The sequence below is a fragment of the Hyla sarda genome, chromosome 1 (assembly GCF_029499605.1).
Source record: "Hyla sarda isolate aHylSar1 chromosome 1, aHylSar1.hap1, whole genome shotgun sequence".
Lineage (NCBI taxonomy): Eukaryota > Metazoa > Chordata > Amphibia > Anura > Hylidae > Hyla > Hyla sarda.
This window is the reverse complement of record NC_079189.1, coordinates 94,959,472-94,983,786: the sequence shown is the minus strand read 5'-3', so window position 1 is coordinate 94,983,786 and position 24,315 is coordinate 94,959,472. Positions and strand designations below refer to the sequence as shown.

Below are 24,315 nucleotides of genomic sequence, written 5' to 3'. Positions count from 1 at the left end.
TATATATATATATATATATATATCATATATAAACTGTGTGTGTATATATATATATATATATATATATATATATATATATATATATATACTGTATATATAAACACAAGATCACATCATTGACAATATGTGATGCTCACAGCTCCCCTCCTCTGCCTTTGCGAACAATTATCTCTGCACAGGTCACGGAGCATGCCTAGAAAACTTTCCCTTAGATGTTAATGAGATTACAGGTGTCTATAGTTCATGTGGTTGTTATAAGGCATATCTCTAAATGTTGTAAACAGCAGCTTGGTCAAGATGGCTTTTCTCATATTAGTGTAAAGAAAATGGAACAAAAAACTGTCTATATTGCCAAAATAAAAACAAATAAGAAGAACACAATATGTATAAGAATCTCGTTTTAGTTATAAAAAAACAAGTGATTCATTCCCTTTAAAGTCTCATCCAATTTTTTAGTACTGTAATATACCGTGGCTTTTCCACCCGAAAAATCTGAATGGAAAATCCACAGCATACCAACTCATTGTGACCTTAATAGAAGAGATTCTTGAACAGGGACACCCCTCTGTATTGCCCATATGCCCTAATAGGATGATGCAAGTACCCATTATGTTTTGGGGTATAATATTCCTTTAGCATATACATGTACAAATAAAATATTTTTCTAATTGTTTTCTTTAAATTGTTTTCTATTATAGCAGAAGGCACACATTTTATCAGGAATACACAATGAAGACTAAAAAACTGGTATAAAACGTAAATGTTTTAGAGGACATTTTCTGACTCTAAAATAGTTATATTTACATCCAGATATGTATGTAACCTGTAAGTAATTAAATGACATATTTCTTTTACTGGATAGGTCATATGGCAAATTGGAGAATGTAACCTTTCCATTGCTTCAGGGGCATTAAAATACCATCCCAGAAATACATATTGAATTACCTTTACTTCAGTTTTGTTATGAAATGGTTAGCTCATTAAAACTCTATTACTTTTATTGACTTAAACTTTATGTCAAACAAGATAATTTATGCAAAGGGCATGAAAAAGCCGACAGACTGCAAATTATTTACATTTCATGTTTTTACTGAATTTAAATTGTCATCATTTTTCTTCTTAAAAATCCATCTTTCCTCATCATTGCTATTCCTATTTGCTAATCATTATTTAATAGGAATCTTATTCAATCATTTTTACACTTATAGAGACCCTTCAGGCTCCCCCTCACTTATGCTCAGTTGCCTCAGTAATGTGTAACAATTAACTGTTAATCTGATTTTTGGTGGTTAATAAGGCCATATTTTACTACATGTTGGAGGTATACTTTGGAATGCTTCTCTGTTGTATACCTCCGATATGTACACCAGACGTGTGCCGCTGTATAGCAATGAGGTGACATTTGTTGGCCATTGGTCAGTAGCAGCCCACTGTAAAGAGAAGCTTAAACTACTGCACTTTCTTTCCTACAGGATAAAAAAAAAAGTATGCCAACACATATCAATTTGACTGAGGCAAAAGACACCACTTGGCTACACTCAGCTGTCCATAAAGCATAAATGATGGAGGAGTACTTGAATATAAATGCTGGTGCTCCATTCATCCGGAGGACAAGGGGCCTTCATTCTCATGGTCGTGACTGATCCCCAACCATCAGCTGTCCTGTGGATAGATAATAACTTTTAATTTTGGGGAAACCCCTTTAACAACAGCATATGTTTAAGATGTCTATGCTACATGGTGCCAAGAAGTATACCACCTTCATCACAAATATTGTTGCTATTTGTTCCTTAACAATCTCCGGAGTTTAATGACTACACAATTGAAAGTTGTCACCGAGTTAGTCATAAGGGATTGATCATGAGGAGTCCAAAGTTTTCTTCAGAATTTCATAGCAGAGTGTGAATTAGATGCTGGTTACTGATCTGACAGGAAAGGGATTTTACTGTAATAATTGGTCTATAGCTTTTACTCTAAACCCCAAGAATTCCCATCACATACCCCCTACTGTCTCTCCTTTCCACCCTAGCCTCAGGAACTTCCACCCTAGTCTCAGGAACTGTCTAGAGTTGGATAGGTTTGCTAAGGGGATTTGCTCCTGCTCTTGACAGTTCCTGAGACAGACAGAGGAGTCAGCAGAGAGCACTGTGGTCAGACAGAAAATAAATGTAAAAAGAAAAGTACTTCCTCTAGGGTATTCAGCAGCAGGTAAGTACTGAAAGGATAACGAGTTTTAAATAGAAGTAATTTATAAATCTGTTAAACTTTCTGGCACCTCTTTAAACAATAAATGCAGTCTATGAGTTATGCAAGGTCCACCTATTATCCCCATGCATCCTATGTTCTAAAAAGTAGCTGTAGAACCAGAAGGGAGATTTTCTTTTATTGAACAGGGTTATTAAACATGCAAAACTGTATTTGTAGTCAAATGAAGTATATACTTGAGAGAACTTTGATAATGGCAAACACTCTCTCTGAGCCAGAAATATACATAGATCAGTTGTCAGTTCCCCTCCCCAGCTTCTCCCAGCGGGTCATACAAAGTGGATTACTCAGCATGGGATACGATGTGCACAGGAAAAAGTGACTCCCATGCTAATAAGAAATCTTTAGTCTATCCTGATGCAGTTTAGGCATAATTCTGAATAATAAAATCTATTTATCACCTATTTGTAAGCTGCCTTATCTATTTAAATGGGCGTTGTCAGATACAAAAACTTTTTATATGTTGTACATCTTGGCAAAACATTAACCTTTCTAATATACTTCAAAAGAAAATTTATTTCCTGTTAATAGAAATCATGGCTTATAAAATCATGGCTTTGTCCAAGCTGCAGCACAGGCATGGACAAAGTCCAGTAATCAAGGGTGGGCTAGCTCTCCTCTGTGCTCTCTCCTGTCTGATAGGACAGGAGAGAGCACCAAGGAGTCCTATCAGACAGACAAGAGCACAGAGGAGAGCTATCAGACAGGAAAGAGCACAGAGGAGTCCTACCAGACAGGAGAGAGAACAGAGGAGTACTATCAGACAGGAGAGAGCACAGAGGAATCCTATCAGACAGGAGAGAGCACCAAGGAGTCCTATCAGACAGGAGAGAGCACAGAGGAGTGCTATCAGACTGTACGGAGCACAGAGGAGTACTATCAGGCAGGAGGGAGCACAGAGGAGTCCTATAAGAGAGGAGAGAGCACAGAGGAGTGCTATCAGACAGGAGAGAGCACAGAGGAGTCCTATCAGACAGGAGAGAACACAGAGTAGTACTATCAGACAGGAGAAAGCACAGAGGAGTCCTATCAGACAGGAGAGAACACAGAGGAGTCCTATCAGATAGGAGAGAGCACAGAGGAGTACTATCAGACAGGAGAGAGCACAGAGGAGTACTATCAGACAGGAGAGAGCACAGAGGAGTACTATCAGACAGGAGAGAGCACAGAGGAGTACTATCAGACAGGAGAGAGCACAGAGGAGTACTATCAGACAGGAGAGAGCACAGAGGAGTACAATCAGACAGTAGAGAGCACAGAGTAGTCCTATCAGACAGGAGAGAGAACAGAGGAGTACTATCAGACAGGAGAGAGCAGAGAGGAATCCTATCAGACAGGAGAGAGCACATAGGAGTCCTATCAGACAGAAGAGAACACAGAGGAGTCCTATCAGACAAGAGAGAGCATAGAGAAGTCCTATCAGAGAGGAGTGCTATCAGACAGGAGAGAAGACTGAGGAGTACTATCAGATAGGAGAGAGCACAGATGAGTACTATCAGATAGAAGAGAGCACTGATGACTAATATCAGACAGGAGAAACCACAGAGGAGTACTATCAGACAGGAGAGAGCACAGAGGAGTACTATCAGACAGTAGAGAGCACAGGGGAGTCCTATCAGACAGGAGAGAGCACAGAGGAGTACTATCAGACAGGAGAGAGCATTGAGAAGTACTATTAGACAGGAAAGAGCACAGAGGAGTACTATCAGGCAGGAGAGAGCACAGAGGAGTGCTATTATACAGGAGAGAGCACAGTGGAGTACTTTCAGACAGGAGGGAGTACAGAGGAGTACTATTAGACATGAGAGAGCACAGAGGAGTACTATCAGACAGGAGAGAGCACAGAGGAGTCCTATCAGACAGGATAGAGCAAAGAGGAGTGCTATCAGACAGGAGAGAGCACAGAGGATTGCTATCAGACAGGAGAGAGCACAGAGGAGTCAGTCCTGTCAGGCAAGAAAGAGCACGGAGGAGTCCTGTCAGACAGGAGAGAGAACAGAGGAGTCCTATCAGACAGGAGAGAACACAGAGGCATTCTATAAGACAGCAGAGATCACAGAGGAGTCCTATCAGACAGGAGAGAGCACAGAGGAGTCCTATCAGACAGGAGAGAGCACAGAGGAGTGCTATGAGACAGGAGAGAGCACAAAGGAGTACTATCAGACAGGAGGGAACACAGAGAAGTCCTATCAGACAGGAGAGAGCACAGAGGAGTCCTATCAGACAGGAGAGAGCACAGAGGAGTACTATCAGACAGGAGAGAGCACAGAGGAGTCAGTCCTGTCAGGCAAGAGAGAGCACAGAGGAGTCTTATCAGACAGGAGAGAGCACAGAGGAGTGCTATGAGACAGGAGAGAGCACAAAGGAGTACTATCAGATAGGAGAGAGCACACAGGAGTCCTATCAGACAAGAAAGAGCACAGAGGAGTACTGTCAGACAGGAGAAAGTACAGAGGAGTCCTATTAGACAGGAGATATCACAGAGGAGTGCTATCAGACAGGAGAGAGCACAGAGGGGTACTATCAGACAGGAGAGAGCACAGAGGAGTGCTTTCGGACAGGAGAGAGCACACAGGAGTCCTATCAGACAAGAAAGAGCACAGAGGAGTACTGTCAGACAGGAGAAAGTACAGAGGAGTAGTATCAGACAGGAGAGAGCACAGAGGAGTGATAGTCAACCCTTACTTACTGGACTTTGTCCATGCTTGTGCTTCAGCTTGGACAAAGCCATGATTTTAAAAGCCATGATTTCTATAAAAAGGAAATACATTTTTTTCTGAAGTATATTATAAAGGTTAATGTTTTGCCAAGATGTATAACATATACTTGACATTTTTGCAGTACTTCGTATCTTGGATAGCAAAATAGCCTTGTTCCTCTTTCTATTCAAATCTCCAACCTATTGATATCACTAGGATGTATGCAGTGCCAATTCACATCAACAAGAGCTATATCCAGTCTTATATACACATCTACCCCCTAGTGTTGACAACTGGGAGCAAATTTGTTTTATATAAAATAGGCATGAGTGACTTAGAGAAAGGGTGCTCTCAACAGAATATTGTTGACAATTCTTAAATTCAGTACACTGTAGCTGAAAAAGTTAAAGGCACAGTCCAAATGACCACTTTATATGGTCATAAAATAAACTTTACTACCCCGATGATGTCTTATATCAGGTCATTCTCTTTGAAACTCCTACCCAACACCATGCAGTGGGTACAAAACATCAGAGGGCATTTATGAAGACTGGCATCTCATACTGTAATTTTAGTGAATAGAACGCTGGTTTGGGATATGCCAAATCCATTAAAAGGTGTTGGCCACTTGACATATTTGGTGCATATTTTGTTTTTTCACTAGCAAAATGAATGAATGAAGCATATTGACAATGTATTTTTTTTCTTAGTGGAAATCTAATCACACCTGGTACATTTTTAAACAATTGTGACATTTGCATAAGAAAAGGAACATAAATGTAAGCATAGCCTTTTATACACAATTCACAGATACTTCGAATAAAAGAATAGCTGCAGAGCTGCTTAGTCATGCTTTCTCCTATAAAAATAAGAACATTGAATTATACTAGAATAAGCTGTATGAAAATATAAGTAGTGACAATGTATATGAAGAGAGCCATGCAAACTGGTCACTGGAAACATAAGCACTGGAAACATAAACAGCTGGTCGCACACATGAGGTTTTACCTTTTATCACATATATCAACATATATATATATGTATATATATATATTTTTATTCATCATTGAACAGTGTTAAAGGACAACTGTAGTGGTACACTTTTATATATGCCAGTGCCTGGGCCTCAAAAATAAACAAAATAAACTCATACATACCTTCCTACGAGCCCCCGTTAGTCCGGCACAGGCCTCGCGGTCCGGCAGTGCTGACGTCATTCCACTTCCTGGGGACGGGGACACCGCAGAGTCGTTGGCGTATCACCGGTCGTAGCGATGTCCCGCCCCGGCCTGTGATAGGCTGAGCCCACTGTCATGTAAGAAGCCGGCCAGAGCTCCTTACATGACAGTGGGCTCAGCCTATCACCGACCGGGGCGGGACATCGCTACGGCCGGTGATGCGCCGACGGCTCTGCGGCGTCCCTGTCCCCAGGAAGTGGAATGACGTCAGCACTGCTCAGGCCTGTGCCAGACCAACGGGGGCTCGTAGGAAGGTATGTATGAGTTTATTTTGTTTATTTTTGAGGCCCGGGCATGGGCATATATAAAAGTGCACCACTACAGTTGTCCTTTAATTGGGATCTAATTGTACAGCCTGGCTGAGCCAGACTATAGGATCCAGGATCAGCAGCACAGAGGTATGCCATTATTTGGACCCATTGCCCCCCAACCCAACCAACCCTCCCACCCTGGGGGAAATGGACAATGAAAAATCCGACAAACAATGCTCAAAGGTGAATTCCAGCAACTAAAAACTCATGCAGGGTATCTGATCTCTGGTTCCCCTGTGATCCTCTGAATGGGCATCATACTCTCCCAGCTGAATGGAGCGTCAGGTCACCACAGGCACCATTTATTCTTCATATGAAAGGGCCAGTGATCAGCCATGAGAAAATACTTGTTCTGTCAGCTGATTGGATCTTTTGTGCGGGCATTACAATTGTGGTAGGCCTTGGGGGGGGGGGGGGTGTAGTGTAGTTGGGGGTGTTGCTTCAGTATATGAGGGGTTAATTCGTTGAGGTAAATCTTCGGCCTATCGCCGCCCTTCCTAGAAACGATAGGTGCGTGCTTAAATGAATGACGGTCCACAATAGGGATGAACTTGAACTTGTATAAACTTTGCTGAGGTACTTGCGGTACATCCAATTATCAGCAACAGTCTTAGCAATTCAGTCTCTATGTAGTACGGCAGTGATTGACAGATGCTGCGGACCATTAGCTTATCCAAGAGGTTATTAGAATTAGGAGTGATGCAGAGATCCATCCGGATTTAGGGGTCTGTTTAGGTCCGGTGATCTTGCAGACTTAAGAGGGATTGAGATAACTCACAGTTTTGTAAGATGGTCGTTGCCGCAAGGCTTGAGCCTAGTCACTGCTGACGACAGCTGCGCAGATCCTCCTCTATCAGCAGCCCACGAGGAAATAGAGCACTTAATGGCTGCGGCTCCCTTATATGGGCAGGGGCAGGGCCGTTTTGGATTGGTCCGAGTCAGCTGTCACTCACCGTTACAATGCATGGTGGGCGATCACCTGACTTCCTCCAAAGGTCCTTGATCCATAAGACCATAGTGTTTTGGAACGCATCGCGTGACCCACAGGTCCTGCAACGCTACAACAAGGTATGTATACATTATATACATATATACACTTAGAATTTGACTAATTTTAACTATTTAAGGGGTGACAAGGGGCTAACTATAGATGAGGATCCCACCGATAACTAGGGACTCTGACTTTGGGGACCTCACCACAAGGTAACGGATATAATCCGGTATCGGGATACCACAAACCCCCTTACTTAAAACAAGTCGACCCCGACGCCTGTCACCTAAGGCTGAGGAACTAGGGCAGGTAGAACAGGATTGCTAACTAAACAGAATCTATATCCTGAAAACTTTTATACACATTAGGTACTTTTAAACCTACTAGATATTGTTCTAGGCATTTTAAACATTTTTAGACTAGTAATCCTACTAGACAATCATAAAGGCTTCCTGGACATCTATGAAGCTATCTAGACCTTTAGTTTCTAGCTCCTTAGACATTTTAATTAAGCTCACTATACATTCTAAGATGTACAATTAGGCAGCTATCTGATATTTAGTTGCAAGCTCCTAAAATTTTTTGTTTTAGCTCTCTACACATTTTATGAGGCTAACTAGACTTTAGTACAGCTCTCTATACATTTTATGAGGCTAACTAGACATTAGTACAGCTCTCTATACCTTTAGTTTCAAGCTGACTAAACAATTTGCAATCTCACACATTTTTTTCTTTTTGCCAAAAATGAGTTACCTGTTAGTACTTGAAAGGTATACTCGCTAGCCGGAAGCTAGGTCACAGTAAGATTGGCTGCTAGGGTCTATCGGCTACACGCTACTTACCCCTAGAGCACTTCAAAATAACCTACCTAGGTTACCCTTAGAACTACATGTTTAATTCTATACTCGCAAGAGCACCTACTGGCCAGGTAGAGCATCTCACACACGTAATACAGAGAAGAGAAATATTAGTGTACCTAACAGTGGCAGGAATTGGGTATCAATAGGCTACAATTGCTAAGTGTTTTTTTTAAATTTGAGATACATTTTGTTTTTTGGTGTATGTACTGAAGTAGACTGAGGTAGTACAATTAAGTGAGTAGTTTAGAGTACTATGTGTGCAAGTACTATCTTAAGGGTAAGTTACCCTATGTAGTCCTTTGAGACCTACTATTTTTTTTCTGAGAGATGTGCTAGCGATTGACGACAGCAATAATACTACCCTCGGAGGAGCCGGGGTGTCACCTATTTAGCAACTACTAAACACCTTTAGCATTTTATACATTTGTATGTACAAGAATTATTTAAGTTTTTAGGGTTTAGTGTACACGTGCAACACACTGACATTTTTTTTGTACAACTCTTACCTACTTTTTTATGTACATAGACATTAGGCTATTTTTCTATGCACAACCTTTACCTGTTTTTTATGTACACAGACATGAGGATACCTTCCTGTGTACAAGAACCATATACATATTTATTACACAAATTTACACAATTATCAACACTCCAACAGGGTTCAGGCGCATTCACCTGATAAGTGCAACATTTAGCATAAGAGTTCTTATGAAGCTGCTGGTGTATACATAAAACAGACGTGTAAGGATCAGCAGTCCACCTACACTAAGAGTCCATAGAAAATATACAAATTGGCGTGTAAGGATCAGCAGTCCACCTAGACTAAGAGTTCATGGGAAGGGAAAGGAAAACACGGCCGTACCACAAATCAGCCGGGTACAGTCCTTATGAATCTCCTACTGGCTAGGAGTCTCTTGACTTAATAGTCAGGCACAAAGCTTAGTGTTTACATTGCTGAACTTTGAACTGGAACAATCTTAGCACAGTCCTGCTAGGCAAAATTCCTGAACTTGGTTGCTGTAAAACAAAAGTGGTTAATAAAACATCAAGACAGTACTTTGAAGTCCTTTAGAGGATATTCTTCCTCACTCTTGTTGTGCCTCTCCTGGTTCCTCTGTACCTCCCAACATCAGGGGCAGGTATGGAATTAACATAGTTCTGCCACACCACACTGGTGAGGGTGGAGCGGTTGATGGAAGGATTCAAAGAGGCCATAGGCTTACTAGCCGGAATCAAAGTGGGGCAATAGGGCTTGAGCACCATCTCCAAACTAGGATGGACCCATGACCCTTTCGTCGGTACCTCAGGAACAGCAAAACTCTCACTGCTCCGAGAGGGTCTAGGTACTGATTGTGGTGGCCGCAACTTTGGCCTACTTTCCTGATCCTGTGCAGGACTTGGCTCTTGGCGGGACACAGAAGATGATGAACTTGGCTCTTTGCTGTACACAGAAGATGATTTTTGCTGTTGAGGCTCCTCCTCCTTGGGTACGTTGATGGAGGCTTTAGGAGCGGACCATTTCGGCCTCAAGTTAAAGGGATCAGACTTCCAATCAGTTGACGGGAAATACTTGAAAGGAAGCTGTGTTGGGGCAGTTGGTCTTGTGACCGCAGCAGCCCATTCTCCACGCAGGCTCTGGATGGGGGGTGTACTCCACAATTTCACCCACCTCCAAGGAGTAAAACTTTTTGTGTAGATATGGCCTTTGTACTGCTCGCCCGTTTACGAGGAAGGTCTGCCTAGTGTGGCAGTCAAGAAGTGTCCCATAACCTCTGACCTTGTCGAACTTGGCCACAGTTGCTCTTCTTCTTTCAAATGGCTCCTCCCCTTCTCGGGGGTGGTCCCATCTGCGTATGTACAATGCCTCCATTTCTTTGGTATTTTCTTGATACCGCACTTTTTCTTCATGAGGCAATTGCACGTGCTTAGGGGCATACAATTCTTTGTGTCGGGCCTTTAACTTTTCCATCAATTCGGCCAGCTCGGCTTCTTGACGGGCCCTTTCTCTCTGTGCAGTTGGAATTCGTGGGAGTGGCTTCCCAGGTATTGGCTGAAGTACCTTGTGCATATATTCGATCAGCCTCGGCTCATCTCCAAACACCCATTGCGACAATTTCGGTGAGCACGGTCGTGCACTTGGCAGGAAGAGAAGTCCGCCTCTGGCGGGGTACTCACTGCAGACTCCTCCGATGGGATCTCGGCCCACGAGCCCCAAGTTCTGTGGTGAGGCGCCATTTTTCCATCTTCACCACGTGGAATGCTGCTATCCGCCATGTCTGTATTCTCCGACTCCCTGTGCAGACTGAAGAGGTCGCTGTGCGTGGCGTCTTTTATAGTGGGCTTCCCCAAAATGGCGGCCGGCAGTAAGGACGTCATCGATGCAGCCCCGACTTCCGGTCCCTCCAGAGACGACTCATGTATCTCCAAGTTCCCTTTCGGCTGCGATACAGCGACTTGGCAGCCACGCCCAGGGGCAGGGCGTGGCGCAGCATGGGCCTTCTTCGCACGCTTTTCCGGCAGCAGTTTAGCTCCGCCTGTGCTGACCGGACCAGAGGATTGCAGCATGAACTCATTGTGCAGTTTACACATCTTAGTTGCAGATAAATTTTTGCCTCCCCCCTTACTTTTCTCGTGGCCCCCTAGTATGGTGCACCACGGACACCGCTCCCGTACACAACAACACGGTTCACAGCACATGAATAAAGTTTGTGACTTGGGGGGGGGGGGAGTACACTTTCACTAGTGGCAACTGTAGTAGGCACACACCCGAATCCTGTTCGTGTGACGCCAAAAAGGCTTTGTGGTAGGCCTTGAGGGCTGTAGTGTAGTTGAGGTGTTGCTTCAGTATATGAGGGGTTAACTTAACCCCTGTCACTCGTGACGCCAGGGTGAGGGTTAATACGCTGAGGTAAATCTTCGGCCTATCGCCACCCTTCCCAGAAACGATAGGTGCGTGCTTAAATGAATGAAGGTCCACAATAGGGATGAACTTGAACTTGTATAGACTTTACTGAGGTACTTGCGGTACATCCAATTAACAGCAACAATCTTAGCAATACAGTCTCTATGTAGTACGGCAGTGATTGACAGATGCCGCGGACCATTAGCTTATCCAAGAGGTTATTAGAATTAGGAGTGATGCAGAGATCCGTCCGGATTTAGGGGTCTGTTTAGGTCCGGTGATCTTGCAGACTTAAGAGGGATTAAGATAACTCACAGTTTTGTAAGATGGCCGTTGCCACAAGGCTTGGGCCTAGTCACTGCTGACGACAGCTGCGCAGATCCTCCTCTATCAGCAGCCCACGAGGAAAGAGAGTGCTTAATGGCCGCCGCTCCCTTATATGGGCAGGGGCAGGGCCCCGTTACAATGCATGGTGGGCGATCACCTGACTTCCTCCAAAGGTCCTTGAACCATAAAACCATAGAGTTTTGGAAAGCATCACATGACCCCGCAGGTCCTGCGACGCTACAACAAGGTAAGTATACATTATATACATATATACACTTAGAATTTGACTAATTTTAACTATTTAAGAGGTGACAAGGGGCTAACTATAGATGAGGACCCCACCCGTAACTAGGGACTCTGACTTTGGGGACCTCACCACAAGGTAACGGATACAATCCGGTACCGGGATGCCACACAATCATCATTTTTTGTCGCACCTCTCCTGTGTAAATCGGTAATGTGCGGTCGATAATGATGAAATTAAAACCTGGATGAATGGTCCAGCGTTTGTACACGCAGCCCAGCCAGCAATGGTTTAAACCATGTGAAGGCTCAGAAAACTAGTGCTGTTCAATGCAATAAGAGCTTATTATAAGGATCTGCTTGGCATATGTTAAAGACCTAAAATTTCCATCAGAAATCCACCAACTTGAGTTATTCCAAAGTCAGATTTCAGCCTTTTCTTGCTGATCCAATCTCTACCACAGACAGTTTGACATTATTTAACTTATAGTTCGTCCCAGTCACTTAAAATAAGCGTTATTCTGCACCATCGAAGGTTCTCATTCCTAGATTTCTGACAACCCGCAAACTTGCAACATGCACATTGCATAACACTCACTTAGCACAACAAAGAAGTAATGCCCCAAAGCAATAGAGAGGCAACCACGGTCCACGTCCTCACCAAAGGGTTAGCACTTGTTATTGAGTACTTCTTAATATGAATTGCAGTGGCAGTATAACTCATGATGAGCACTGAATATGTGCAGAATACAAATGTAACTCTTGCATATTCCACTATGGTACACAGGAGATCTAATATTACTCTTGTGACTGTCCCCTTTCCTCCACCAGTCTAATCACTAATCTCAGTGGATAGGCCATGCGGTAGGCCACAGGGTAGCCAGGCACACTCTTCTCTGGTCAGTCCAATTCTAGGCAGGTACCTTCTTAGCCCACACTACTTAGGCAGTGGCTCCAAGAATCATTATGTCTCCTGCCACCAGCTCACTAGCTTGTCTCATGTAGCTGTACACGGGTTTGATGCTTTGCAACACATGCAGCAGGTCCTCTAGAACTACAGTTAGTGCCGGACATAGCTCTAGTAAAGTGGCTCTGGCCATTGTTAATGCAAGGGGCAAATCTGGCATGGCTTGGACAAAAAGGTTTCCAGACAGATTAGGGGGACAGAAACAAAAATAAAGGGGAAACCAAAATACAGTGGTCCCTCAAGTTACAATATTAATTTGTTCCAGGACGACCATTGTATGTTGAAACCATTGTATGTTGAAACCATAACTCTATGGAAACCTGGTAATTGGTTCTGAAACTACCAAAATGTCATCAAAAAAGGAAAAAGTGAGGATTAAAGGGTACCCCTCGTCAAAAAAACTTTTGATATATTATAGATTAATGTATGCAGAATAACTTTACAATTGTATGTTATTAAAAAATATGCTTCTTTCTATTTAATTTTCCACTTTGAAGAAATGACCACTAGGGGTCTCCCTACCAGTCCTGGCAGCAAGCATTTCAGACTCATGCTAGAGTCCTAAACACTACGAGCTGCCAGTCTGCTTTGTTCACAAAGGAGAACACTCAGAGCTGCCAGCCTGCTTTGTTCACAGCCTGTTTGGCTGTGAACAAAGCAGGCTGGCAGCTCTGAGTGTTTAGGACTCCAGCATGAGTCAGAAATGCTTGCTGACAGGACTGATCGGGAATAATACAATAGAAAGAAGCATATTTTTCATGAACATGCTATTGGAAAGTTATTCAACATTCATTAATCTAAAATATATCAAAAGTTTATTTGATGAGAGGTACCCTTTAAAGAAAATAAGTAGATAACATAGAAATACAGCAAATTAAAAGTACATATAAAAGTAAGAAAGAGCTGATGGGAGCTTTATATCACTGTCTATGTCAGTGTTTCCCAACCAGGGTGCCTCCAGCTGTTGCAAAACTACAACTCCCAGCATGCCCGGACAGCCGTTGGCTGTCCGGGCATGCTGGGAGTTGTAGCTTTGCAACAGCTGGAGGCACCCGGGTTGGGAAACAATGGTTTATGTAGAGGACAGGAGCTTCTTCAGGGTCCTATTCAGTAAACGCAGTGTCCCAAATGGAGCCGCCCTTAGTTGGTGTCCAAAGGAGCAGCTAACCCTGGCACAGGTAAAGAGTACAGAATATGTAGTATCTCCTTGTACTGTAGGGGTCGCTACCAGACAGCCAGTCAGTGCATGCGCTTCAGTAATACAGGTGATTTACCAGTAAAATGCCCATTCTGATTGGTCAATACCTCCAGTTGGGACAGGTCTCACAGATCTGGACTGGTCTGTACATTGTATGTTGAGTCTGGTTTCAAGTTACAATGGTCCAGAAAAAAAACATTGTATTTTGAAACTATTGTATGTTGAGGCCATTGTAAGTTGAGGGATCACTGTACATAAGATAAATAAGGGTTCCCTCCATTACCAGAGACAGGGAAACATAAAATATAAGCATCAGTCATTTCTTTGCCTGCTTTCTCCGGTTGTCACTTTAAATAGTTCTTTTGTCTGTTCATTTACACAGTGCAAATAACACACATTAAAACAATGAACATTTGTGCAGAGTAGTCATAGAAGGTTATAAATTGTGCCTGTTGTGTGTTCATATAGCATATTGCCAGCTTTGTCTTGTTTGCTGGCACTCCGCTGTTTACTTTAAAACATCAGCGCGTGCATAAGTATGCAAAGCAGTTCCTTTTAGATCCTAGATATGTAAAAACAGTTGTCATTTTGGTGTTTGGCAAAGGAACAGGTGGATTCTCAGAACTGGGAAGGGGAGGAAAGTACCAAATATGTGAGCCATGGAGTAAGTATTCATGAGAGTGGCGAGAGAAGCAGACGGAACAATTTTAGGAAATTTTACAACCATAGCACTTCTCATCAATTCTCTGACAGAAAATCAATTGAAGGGGTCAACACTCAAACAGTGAAATTTGGTTTGAAAGTTGTTTTTGACTAAAAGGAGCAATAGGAGGACATATAGGTTTGTGTAGGTAAATCTAAATATATCAGACTATACCATTACTTAGATTTCAATAGAGAAGGATTGGAACAATGAATTTTAAATGGGTTATCCAGGAAAAAACTTTTTTTTATATATCAACTGGCTCCAGAAAGTTAAACAGATTTGTAAATAACTTCTATTAAAAAATCATAATCCTTTCAGTACTTATGAGCTTCTGAAGTTAAGATTGTTCTTTTCTGTCTAAGACCTCTCTGATGACACGTGTCTCGGGAAACGCCCAGTTTAGAAGCAAATCCCCCTGCCAAGGGGTGACAGAAGTTACGTGTCAAGCACAGAAGAGGATCCCCCACCCTCCCTTCCCTTATTTTATGCTATTTCTGTCACGGTCCTATAAAATAAAATGGGTGTCACCCAGCCTTGCTGGGCGGACAGTAATTTTGAGCTGGATAGTTATATACTATTTTATTTATTTATAAAGGTTTGCATTTATATATTATGCATTTAAAGTTATTTATTATTGGATTATTTAAGAATAAATAAATAGGACCGTGGCCTTTTCAATCCATTAATTTGTCTTGCCTCATTATTTATTTTATTATTTTCCGGGGTTGGGAGGCTAGGCTCCCATGAATAAATCAGTGGTTTAGCTGACAATCTAATGGTATTGACCAACTTTAGCCTTGAGAATACAAGGAAAGTGTAGTTCTTCAGCCATTGTACCCTAACTTTGTTCCCATGGTTGACACAGGGTTTGCTATTTAAACTGTACCTGTCATCAACAAAAACTTTGGACACTGAGGACAAGCAGGGCTCTGTACACTGAGGACAAGCAGGGCTCTGTACACTGAGGACAAGCAGGGCTCTGTACACTGAGGACAAGCAGGGCTCTGTACACTGGGGACAAGCAGGGCTCTGTACACTGGGGGACAAGCAGGGCTCTGTACACTGAGGACAAGCAGGGCTCTGTACACTGGGGACAAGCAGGGCTCTGTACACTGAGGACAAGCAGGGCTCTGTACACTGGGGACAAGCAGGGCTCTGTACACTGAGGAAAGGCAGGGCTCTGTATGCTGAGGACAAGCAGGGCTTGGTACACTGAGGACAAGCAGAGCTTTGTGCAGTGAGGACAAGCAGGGCTCTGTACACTGAGGACAAGCAGGGCTCTGTGCACTGTGGACAAGCAGGGCTCTGTACACTGAGGACAAACAGGGCTCTGTACACTGAGGACAAGCAGGGCTCTGTACACTGAGGACAAGCAGGGCTCTGTACACTGAGGACAAGCAGGGCTCTGTACACTGAGGACAAGCAGAGCTCTGTACACTGAGGTTCAAAAATTTTTATTGAATTTTTCCAGAATTTTTTTTCACAAAACAGAATTGGCCAATAGATAACAAACACGGCCAAAAGAACAATACAGAAATAAATAGAACAGAATCATACAAATTCTTTAGAAATGATCACTCAGTTTAGATACACTTCTTAAAAAAAAAAATCAGATCCATCATCCGCAGTCCTAACTATTGCACGTTTCACACTTAAATGCCGTTACTTGTGTTCCAGTGTTCATAGTACCTGTTACGCCGAGCGCTCCGGGTCCCTGCTCCTCCCCGGAGCGCTCACGGCGTCTCTCTCCCTGCAGCGCCCCGGTCAGACCCGCTGACCGGGAGCGCTGTACTGACATTGCCGGCGGGGATGCGATTCGCATAGTGGGACGCGCCCGCTCGCGAATCGCATCCCAAGTCACTTACCCGTCCCGGTCCCCGGCTGTCATGTGCTGGCGCGCGCGGCTCCGCTCTCTATGGCGCACGCGCGCCAGCTCTCTGAGACTTAAAGGGCCAGTGCACCAATGATTGGTGCCTGGCCCAATTAGCCTAATTGGCTTCCACTTGCTCCCTGGCTATATCACCTCACTTCCCCTGCACTCCCTTGCCGGATCTTGTTGCCTTGTGCCAGTGAAAGCGTTTAGTGTTGTCCAAAGCCTGGGTTACCTGATCTCCTGCTATCCAGATTGACTACGAACCTTGCCACCTACCCGACCTTCTGCTACGTCTGACCTTGCCTCTGCCTAGTCCTTCTGTCCCACGCCTTCTCAGCAGTCAGCGAGGTTGAGCTGTTGCTAGTGGATACGACCTGGTTGCTACCGCCGCAGCAAGACCATCCCGCTTTGCGGCGGGCTCTGGTGAACACCAGTAGCCTCTTAGAACTGGTCCACCGGCACGGTCCACGCCAATCCCTCGCTGACACAGTGGCTCCTCAACCTGTAAGCCGAATCGTGACAGTAGATCCGGCCATGGATCCCGCTGAGGTGCCGCTGCCAAGTCTCGCTGACTTACCCACGGTGGTCGCCCAGCAATCGCAGCAAATTGCCCAACAAGGACAGCAGCTGTCGCAGCTGACCGCCACGTTACAGCAACTTCTGCCACTGCTACAGCAGCAACCATCTCCTCCGCCAGCTCCTGCACCTCCTCCTCAGCGAGTGGCCGCTCCTAGCCTCCGCTTGTCCCTGCCGGACAAATTTGATGGGGACTCTAGACTCTGCCGTGGATTTTTGTCTCAATGTTCCCTGCATATGGAGATGTTGTCGGACCTATTTCCTACAGAACGGTCTAAGGTGGCGTTCGTAGTGAGCCTTCTTTCTAGAAAGGCCTTGTCTTGGGCCACACCGCTCTGGGACCGCAATGATCCTGCCACAGCCACAGTCCAGTCCTTCTTCGCTGAAGTCCGTAGTGTCTTCGAGGAACCAGCCCGAGCTTCTTCTGCCGAGACTGCCCTGCTGAACCTGGTCCAGGGTAATTCTTCAGTAGGCGAGTACGCCATCCAATTTCGTACTCTAGCTTCCGAATTATCTTGGAATAACGAGGCTCTCTGCGTGACCTTTAAAAAAGGCCTATCCAGTAACATCAAGGATGTGCTGGCCGCACGAGAGATTCCTGCCAACCTGCAAGAACTTATCCATTTGGCCACCCGCATTGACATGCGTTTTTCTGAGAGACACCAGGAGCTCCGCCAGGAAAAAGACCTAGATCTCTGGGCACCTCTCCCACAGTATCCTTTGCAATCTACGCCTGTGCCTCCCGCCGAGGAGGCCATGCAAGTGGATCGGTCTCGCCTGACCCAGGAAGAGAGGAATCGCCGTAGGGAAGAAAATCTTTGTCTGTACTGTGCCAGTACCGAACATTTCTTGGTGGATTGCCCTATTCGTCCTCCACGTCTAGGAAACGCACGCATGCACCCAGCTCACGTGGGTGTGGCGTCTCTTGGTACGAAGTCTGCTTCTCCACGTCTCACGGTGCCCGTGCGGATTTCTCGTTCTGCCAACTCCTCCCTCTCAGCCGTGGCCTGCTTGGACTCTGGTGCCTCTGGGAATTTTATTCTGGATTCTTTGGTGAATAAGTTCTGCATCCCGGTGACCCGTCTCGTCAAGCCGCTCTACATTTCCGCGGTCAACGGGGTTAGATTGGATTGCACCGTGCGTTACCGCACAAAACCCCTCTTAATGTGCATTGGACCCCATCACGAAAAAATAGAATTTTTCATCCTTCCCAACTGCACCTCTGAAGTCCTCCTCGGTCTGCCTTGGCTCCAGCTTCATTCTCCCACCCTTGACTGGACCACCGGGGAGATCAAGAATTGGGACTCTGCTTGCCACAAGAAATGCCTCTCCTCTCCTCCCAGTCCCGTCAGGCAAGCCTCAGTGCCTCCACCTACACCTGGTCTCCCCAAGGCTTATCAGGACTGTGCCTTGCCTCCTCATGGCCCCCGTCCTGGTGACACCCTGCCCCGTGCCAAGCTTCACCCTCTGCCCTCCCTCCCCATTCCCACTCCTACTGTACTGCCTGCCTTTGAGGAAACCCTACTATCACTCCCGGTGTCCTCGTCCCATGTGAAGCAGTTGCCGGACAAAAAAAGGGGGAGACCTAAGGGGGGGGGGGGGGGGTACTGTTACGCTGAGCGCTCCGGGTCCCTGCTCCTCCCCGGAGCGCTCACGGCGTTTCTCTCCCTGCAGCGCCCCGGTCAGACCCGCTGACCGGGAGCGCTGCACTGACATTGCCGGCGGGGATGCGATTCGCATAGCGGGACGCGCCCGCTCGCGAATCGCATCCCAAGTCACTTACCCGTCCCGGTCCCCGGCTGTCATGTGCTGGCGCGCGCGGCTCCGCTCTCTAGGGCGCGCGCGCGCCAGCTCTCTGAGACTTAAAGGGCCAGTGCACCAATGATTGGTGCCTGGCCCAATTAGCCTAATTGGCTTCCACCTGCTCCCTGGCTATATCACCTCACTTCCCCTGCACTCCCTTGCCGGATCTTGTTGCCTTGTGCCAGTGAAAGCGTTTAGTGTTGTCCAAAGCCTGTGTTACCTGATCTCCTGCTATCCAGATTGACTACGAACCTTGCCGCCTGCCCCGACCTTCTGCTACGTCTGACCTTGCCTCTGCCTAGTCCTTCTGTCCCACGCCTTCTCAGCAGTCAGCGAGGTTGAGCCGTTGCTAGGTGATACGACCTGGTTGCTACCGCCGCAGCAAGACCATCCCGCTTTGCGGCGGTCTCTGGTGAACACCAGTAGCCTCTTAGAACCGGTCCACCGGCACGGTCCACGCCAATCCCTCGCTGACACAGTGGATCCACAACCTGTAAGCCGAATCGTGACAGTACCGTTTTGGTGTGTAGACTGTACCAAGGGCTACATACACATGTACATAGGTCATTACATGATGTATGGTATATTCTCCACATACTTTATATGGCTGCCTGTGGCGAGAGAGGGGAGGACTGCGGGATCCTGCATACATTTACTTGCTGATGGACTACTTCAGGTATAGTAAAGTTATTAGTTATCTGTTCATTTAATTAATAGTAAATCCAACACATTCCGGATATGCTTATACAATATCCGATGGCTCTGTACACTGAGGACAAACAGGGCTCTGTGCTCTGAGGACAAGCAGGGCTCTGTACACTGAGGACAAGACTGACCAAAATGCTCCCCACTGTAGGGCTCTATGCAGTGAGGATAAGCAGGGCTCTGTGCAGTGAGGCTCTGTGATATGCTTCACTTTCTGTATTTGGACTCCTCACAGGCAATAGCTTTAGGGACAGCACCTTTTCACCCATAAATATACAATTTTTTTTAATCAAGAAATGAAGAAGGAAATAGAGGGGAGAGCACTCCTGGTATGGATACACATTTTTTAACCAATGTATATTACAAATATATATATATATATATATATATATATATATATATATATATATATTTGTATTATCTACATTATATTAAAAGTTTTTATTGACGACAGGTACACTTTAAGAATAGGGTGACACGTGCCGCATGTGCAGTGTATTTTGCAGTGTATTTTCTGCTGCTGATTTTCCTACAAATTGAAGTCAATGAGTAGGAAAATCAGCATCAGGAAATATACCGCAAAATACATTGTGAATGCGGTACTTGTAACACTACTCTGGTCTTTTTATAGCTATTGATATCTGTGTTCTGTCCATCCCCATTAAAATCTGCACTGTTCTATTCATCCCTATCCAACTCTATGGTGTTCTGTCTATCCCTTTTCAACTCTATGATGTTCTGTCTATTCCTCTCCAACTCTACACTGTCCTGTCCATCTCTGTCCAACTCTACACTGTTCTGTACTTGCCTGCTATACAGTTCAGAAATAATCACCCAACCTGATTCAAACCCAGTTGAGCATCTCAGGAGAGACCTGAAAATGGCTTCCATCAATGTTCCTCATCCAACCAGAAAGAGTTTAAAGAGGTTTTCCAGTGAGAGGGGTTTTTAATTTTTTTTTTTTTTTTTTTTTTTAGAACTTCGCCCACTTAAAGGGGTACTCCAGTGGTCAACGTGTTTTTCCGTTTTTGACTTACCCTATTTGTTTTGTTTAATTTCTATTCTTGTTGCTTAGGCTACTCTATTTCCGTTCTTTGTTGTCTTTTTATCTCCCACTTTGTTTTCCTATCTTTGCTTTTATTTCCTATTTCTTGCTGTGCTGAAAACTACAAATCCCAGCATGCCACATGCCTTGCTGGTTTGGGGCGGCTCCTTTTTTTGTTTTTTATGTTTTGTTTGTTTGTTCTGCCCTTTACCCACCCTACTATTTTCCCGGGTCAGCCCCCTTATACACAGCACACTAATATAATCAGCCTTGGTTGGGATACACTGTCATACACACACAAAAGGGACTACAACTCCCAGCATGTGTCATTCAGGAGTCTACAGTCTGTGGTATAACACCAGCATGCTGTCTCTGTAGTCTCCTGGGGGTTGTAGTTCACCACACCTCTGTAGGGCATACACCAGTGTTTCCCAACCAGGGTGCCTCCAGGTGTTGCAAAACTACAACTCCCAGCATGCCCTGACAGCCTTTGGGCATGCTAGGAGTTGTAGTTTTGCAACAGCTGGAGGCACACTGGTTGGGAAACACTGGTGTAACATAATGTGTATGCTGAATGGGCTAGAACAGTGTTTCCCAACCAGTGTACTTCCAGCTGTTGCAAATCTACAACTCCCAGCATGCCCAAAGTCTGTCAGGGCGTGCTGGGAGTTGTAGTTTTGCAAAAGCTGGAGGCACACTGGTTTGCAAACACTAGCATACACACACACACACACACACACAACAGGGACTACAATTCCCAGCATGTGTCATTCAGGAGTCCCCCCCCCCCCCCTTCACATATAGGGGGAGATTTATCTAAACCTGTGCAGAGGAAAACTTGCCCAGTTGCCCATAGCAACCAATCAGCTTGCTGCTTTCATTTTTATGAAGGCCTGTGAAAAATGAAAGAAGCAATCTGATTGGTTGCTATGGGCAACTGGGCAAGTTTTCCTCTGCACAAGTTTTGATAAATCTCCCCCATAGAGATCATTCCCAGTATGAGATTTATTCCCTTGCAGTCCATACATCCCCAGCCCGTGCACCTTCTCATCCTCCCCTTCAGATAACACTTATCTTCTCTGTGAGGTCCTTCTCCTGTGCAGACCTGCGTCCTTAGAATACAGAGCAGGGGGGAGGGGAGGTGAGGAGCTGTGTACTCAGCTGGATGAGATGAGGGGCGTGGCTTATTCCTCTCATGCAGACAGAGAGGAAAAAAAAAAAAAAAGCTGTGACATCTTGACCACAACAGACTCAGAACTGTGGACAACAGTAAAAGAAAAAAACTCTGAACTACAGAACTTACTGCCCAACAAACAGATAAGAAAAACACACACAACATGCTGCCAAAACATATAAAACATGTAAATTGCAAAAAAACTAAACTTACAAAGAAGATGCCATATAGTAAAAAAAAATTACCACCGGAGTACCCCTTTAAAAGCCTATTAAAAAAAAAAACTTTTACATACCTCCAGCGCTCCAGCAGTTTCTCCGGTGTCCCGCTCCGTTCCCCCATCCTCCTCTTCCACTCAGAATCGTGACGCCGGGGCCTGGAGTGTTGTCGGAACCCGAAGTGTCACGCTGCCCCTTAACCAATTACTGTCCGAGGCGGGACATTGCCGCGGCGAGTGATTGCTTTTGGGCCCTGTAGAACCTCTCGGTGCTCTCCCAGACCACGAGGTGCATGAAAAAGAATGCATACTGAGGCCAATATTTAGGCAATAGGCAAACAGTTCTTCCACATATTCCACATAATACCAGGGATTCATCAAAGCAGTGGGAGCATATTCAGCTGGACTGTGTATGTTTGGAAGATGAAAATATCATTTGGCTTCTTAGGGTATGTTCGCTTATTCCTCTCCAATTCATTCAGCAGTGAAAAACCCCATAGTATGTACTTAAAGGGGTTATCCAGGAAAAAACTTTTTTTTATATATCAACTGGCTCCAGAAAGTTAAACAGATTTGTAAATTACTTCTATTAAAAAAATCTTAATCCTTTCAGTACTTATGAGCTTCTGAAGTTAAGGTTGTTCTTTTCTGTCTAAGACCTCTCTGATGACACCTGTCTCGGGAAACGCCCAGTTTAGAAGCAAATTCCCATAGCAAACCTCTTCTAAACTGGGCTTTTCCCGAGACACGTGTCATCAGAGAGGTCTTAGACAGAAAAGAACAACCTTAACTTCAGAAGCTCATAAGTACTGAAAGGATTAAGATTTTTTAATAGAAGTAATTTACAAATCTGTTTAACTTTCTGGAGCCAGTTGATATATAAAAAAACGTTTTTTCCTGGAATACCCCTTTAAATTTCTGCTCCTCAGTTCACACTGAGGAATTTCCGCTAGCGGAATTCTGTCACTGAATTCCGTTCCGCATGAAGAATATACATGTTCTTTCTTCATGCGGAATTCACGTCCTAACCCCATAGAACTCAATGTAATTTTTTTTTTCAGTCCGCCACATTTACGTGTGAAATTCGTGCAGAAATTGTGTGGAATTCCTGCAAAAATGTAAAAAAAAAAAAAAAAATGTCTCCTATGCCGCCCTGAATTCCACACTGATTTCTGTGCGGAATTCCGCGCACATTGCATGCAGATTCCGCGCACATTCCGCACAGATTGCGCGTGCAAAAAAAAACGGTAATTTTTTAGCTGATTTTTTCAGCCAGAATTCCGCGCAAATATTAATCAGTGTGAACATACCCTTATTGTTCCTTACTTTCAGCAAGCAAATGGCAAAGCAGGGCTTCAGGATCCATCAGGATGCAGCTATGATCCTTCTTTTATAGTTTGCTAGTGTTTTTACTTTTATTCGTTCGGCACTGTAATAAGTAGAACCGCCAAGTAATGTTTAGAAACAGTTTCCATGTCCATCTTGGTCAGTGTTTCCCAAGCAGGGTGCCTCCAGCTGTTGCAAAACTACAACTCCCAGCATGCCCGGACAGCCGACGGCTGTCCGGGCATGCTGGGAGTTGTAGTTTTGCAACAGCTGGAGGCACCCTGTTGGGGAACTACGGATCTAGGTATTCAATAGGTATCAGTGATCCCTAGCATATTGTGTGAAAAAAAGAATGCATTTTATGCAGGTGCTGGATACCTATGTGAATAAGTCCTTAATGTCACACACAGTGACTCAACAGGTTAAAATATAAAACATTAAAAGCAGCTCAAGCTTGATCCAGACCATGACGAAAAATGACAAGTAAAGACAGACAAACAATAGGATCACAGGTCCACTGAATGCACATGGTATTACTGGTAAAGGCATAAAGTAATCCTATAACGCTAGAGATTAACAAAATAAAGGTGTTTTATTAAACCAGTTACCTCTGTTTGTCTGGTTCTGTCAAACGGCCTCTTCCTTATGTCAACAAGCGTGAGCTTCCAAACTCTCATGAATTTCCATGTGCTAACGGCAGCTATTGGTGTGAGTGGGTGTAAGTAAATACATCGAATAATGGATTCTGATTAGGGTTATGGTAAATATACATGGCCATTCTATTAGGTACACCTGTTTAATTGCTTATTAAGACAAATAACTAATCGGCTGATCCCATGGCAGCAAGTTAATGCATTTGGGGTCAAGACAACTTGCCGAAGTTTAAACT

General features: G+C 44.6%; 1 protein-coding gene across 3 annotated transcripts in view; it reads right to left on the bottom strand.

Annotated features, from left to right (window-relative positions):
• KIT (KIT proto-oncogene, receptor tyrosine kinase) overlaps positions 1-24,315 on the bottom strand; it is a 116,387-nt gene that overhangs the window by 89,095 nt on the left and 2,977 nt on the right. For 2 of the 3 annotated variants that reach the window (XM_056558179.1, XM_056558184.1), the window contains exon 2: positions 1,575-1,662. In XM_056558179.1, the coding sequence (XP_056414154.1) occupies positions 1,575-1,599 (25 nt within the window). In that variant the 5' untranslated portion in view covers positions 1,600-1,662. Of the gene's footprint in view, positions 1-1,574; positions 1,930-24,315 lie in introns of those variants that run through there. The other variant, XM_056558192.1, reaches the window with a different exon arrangement.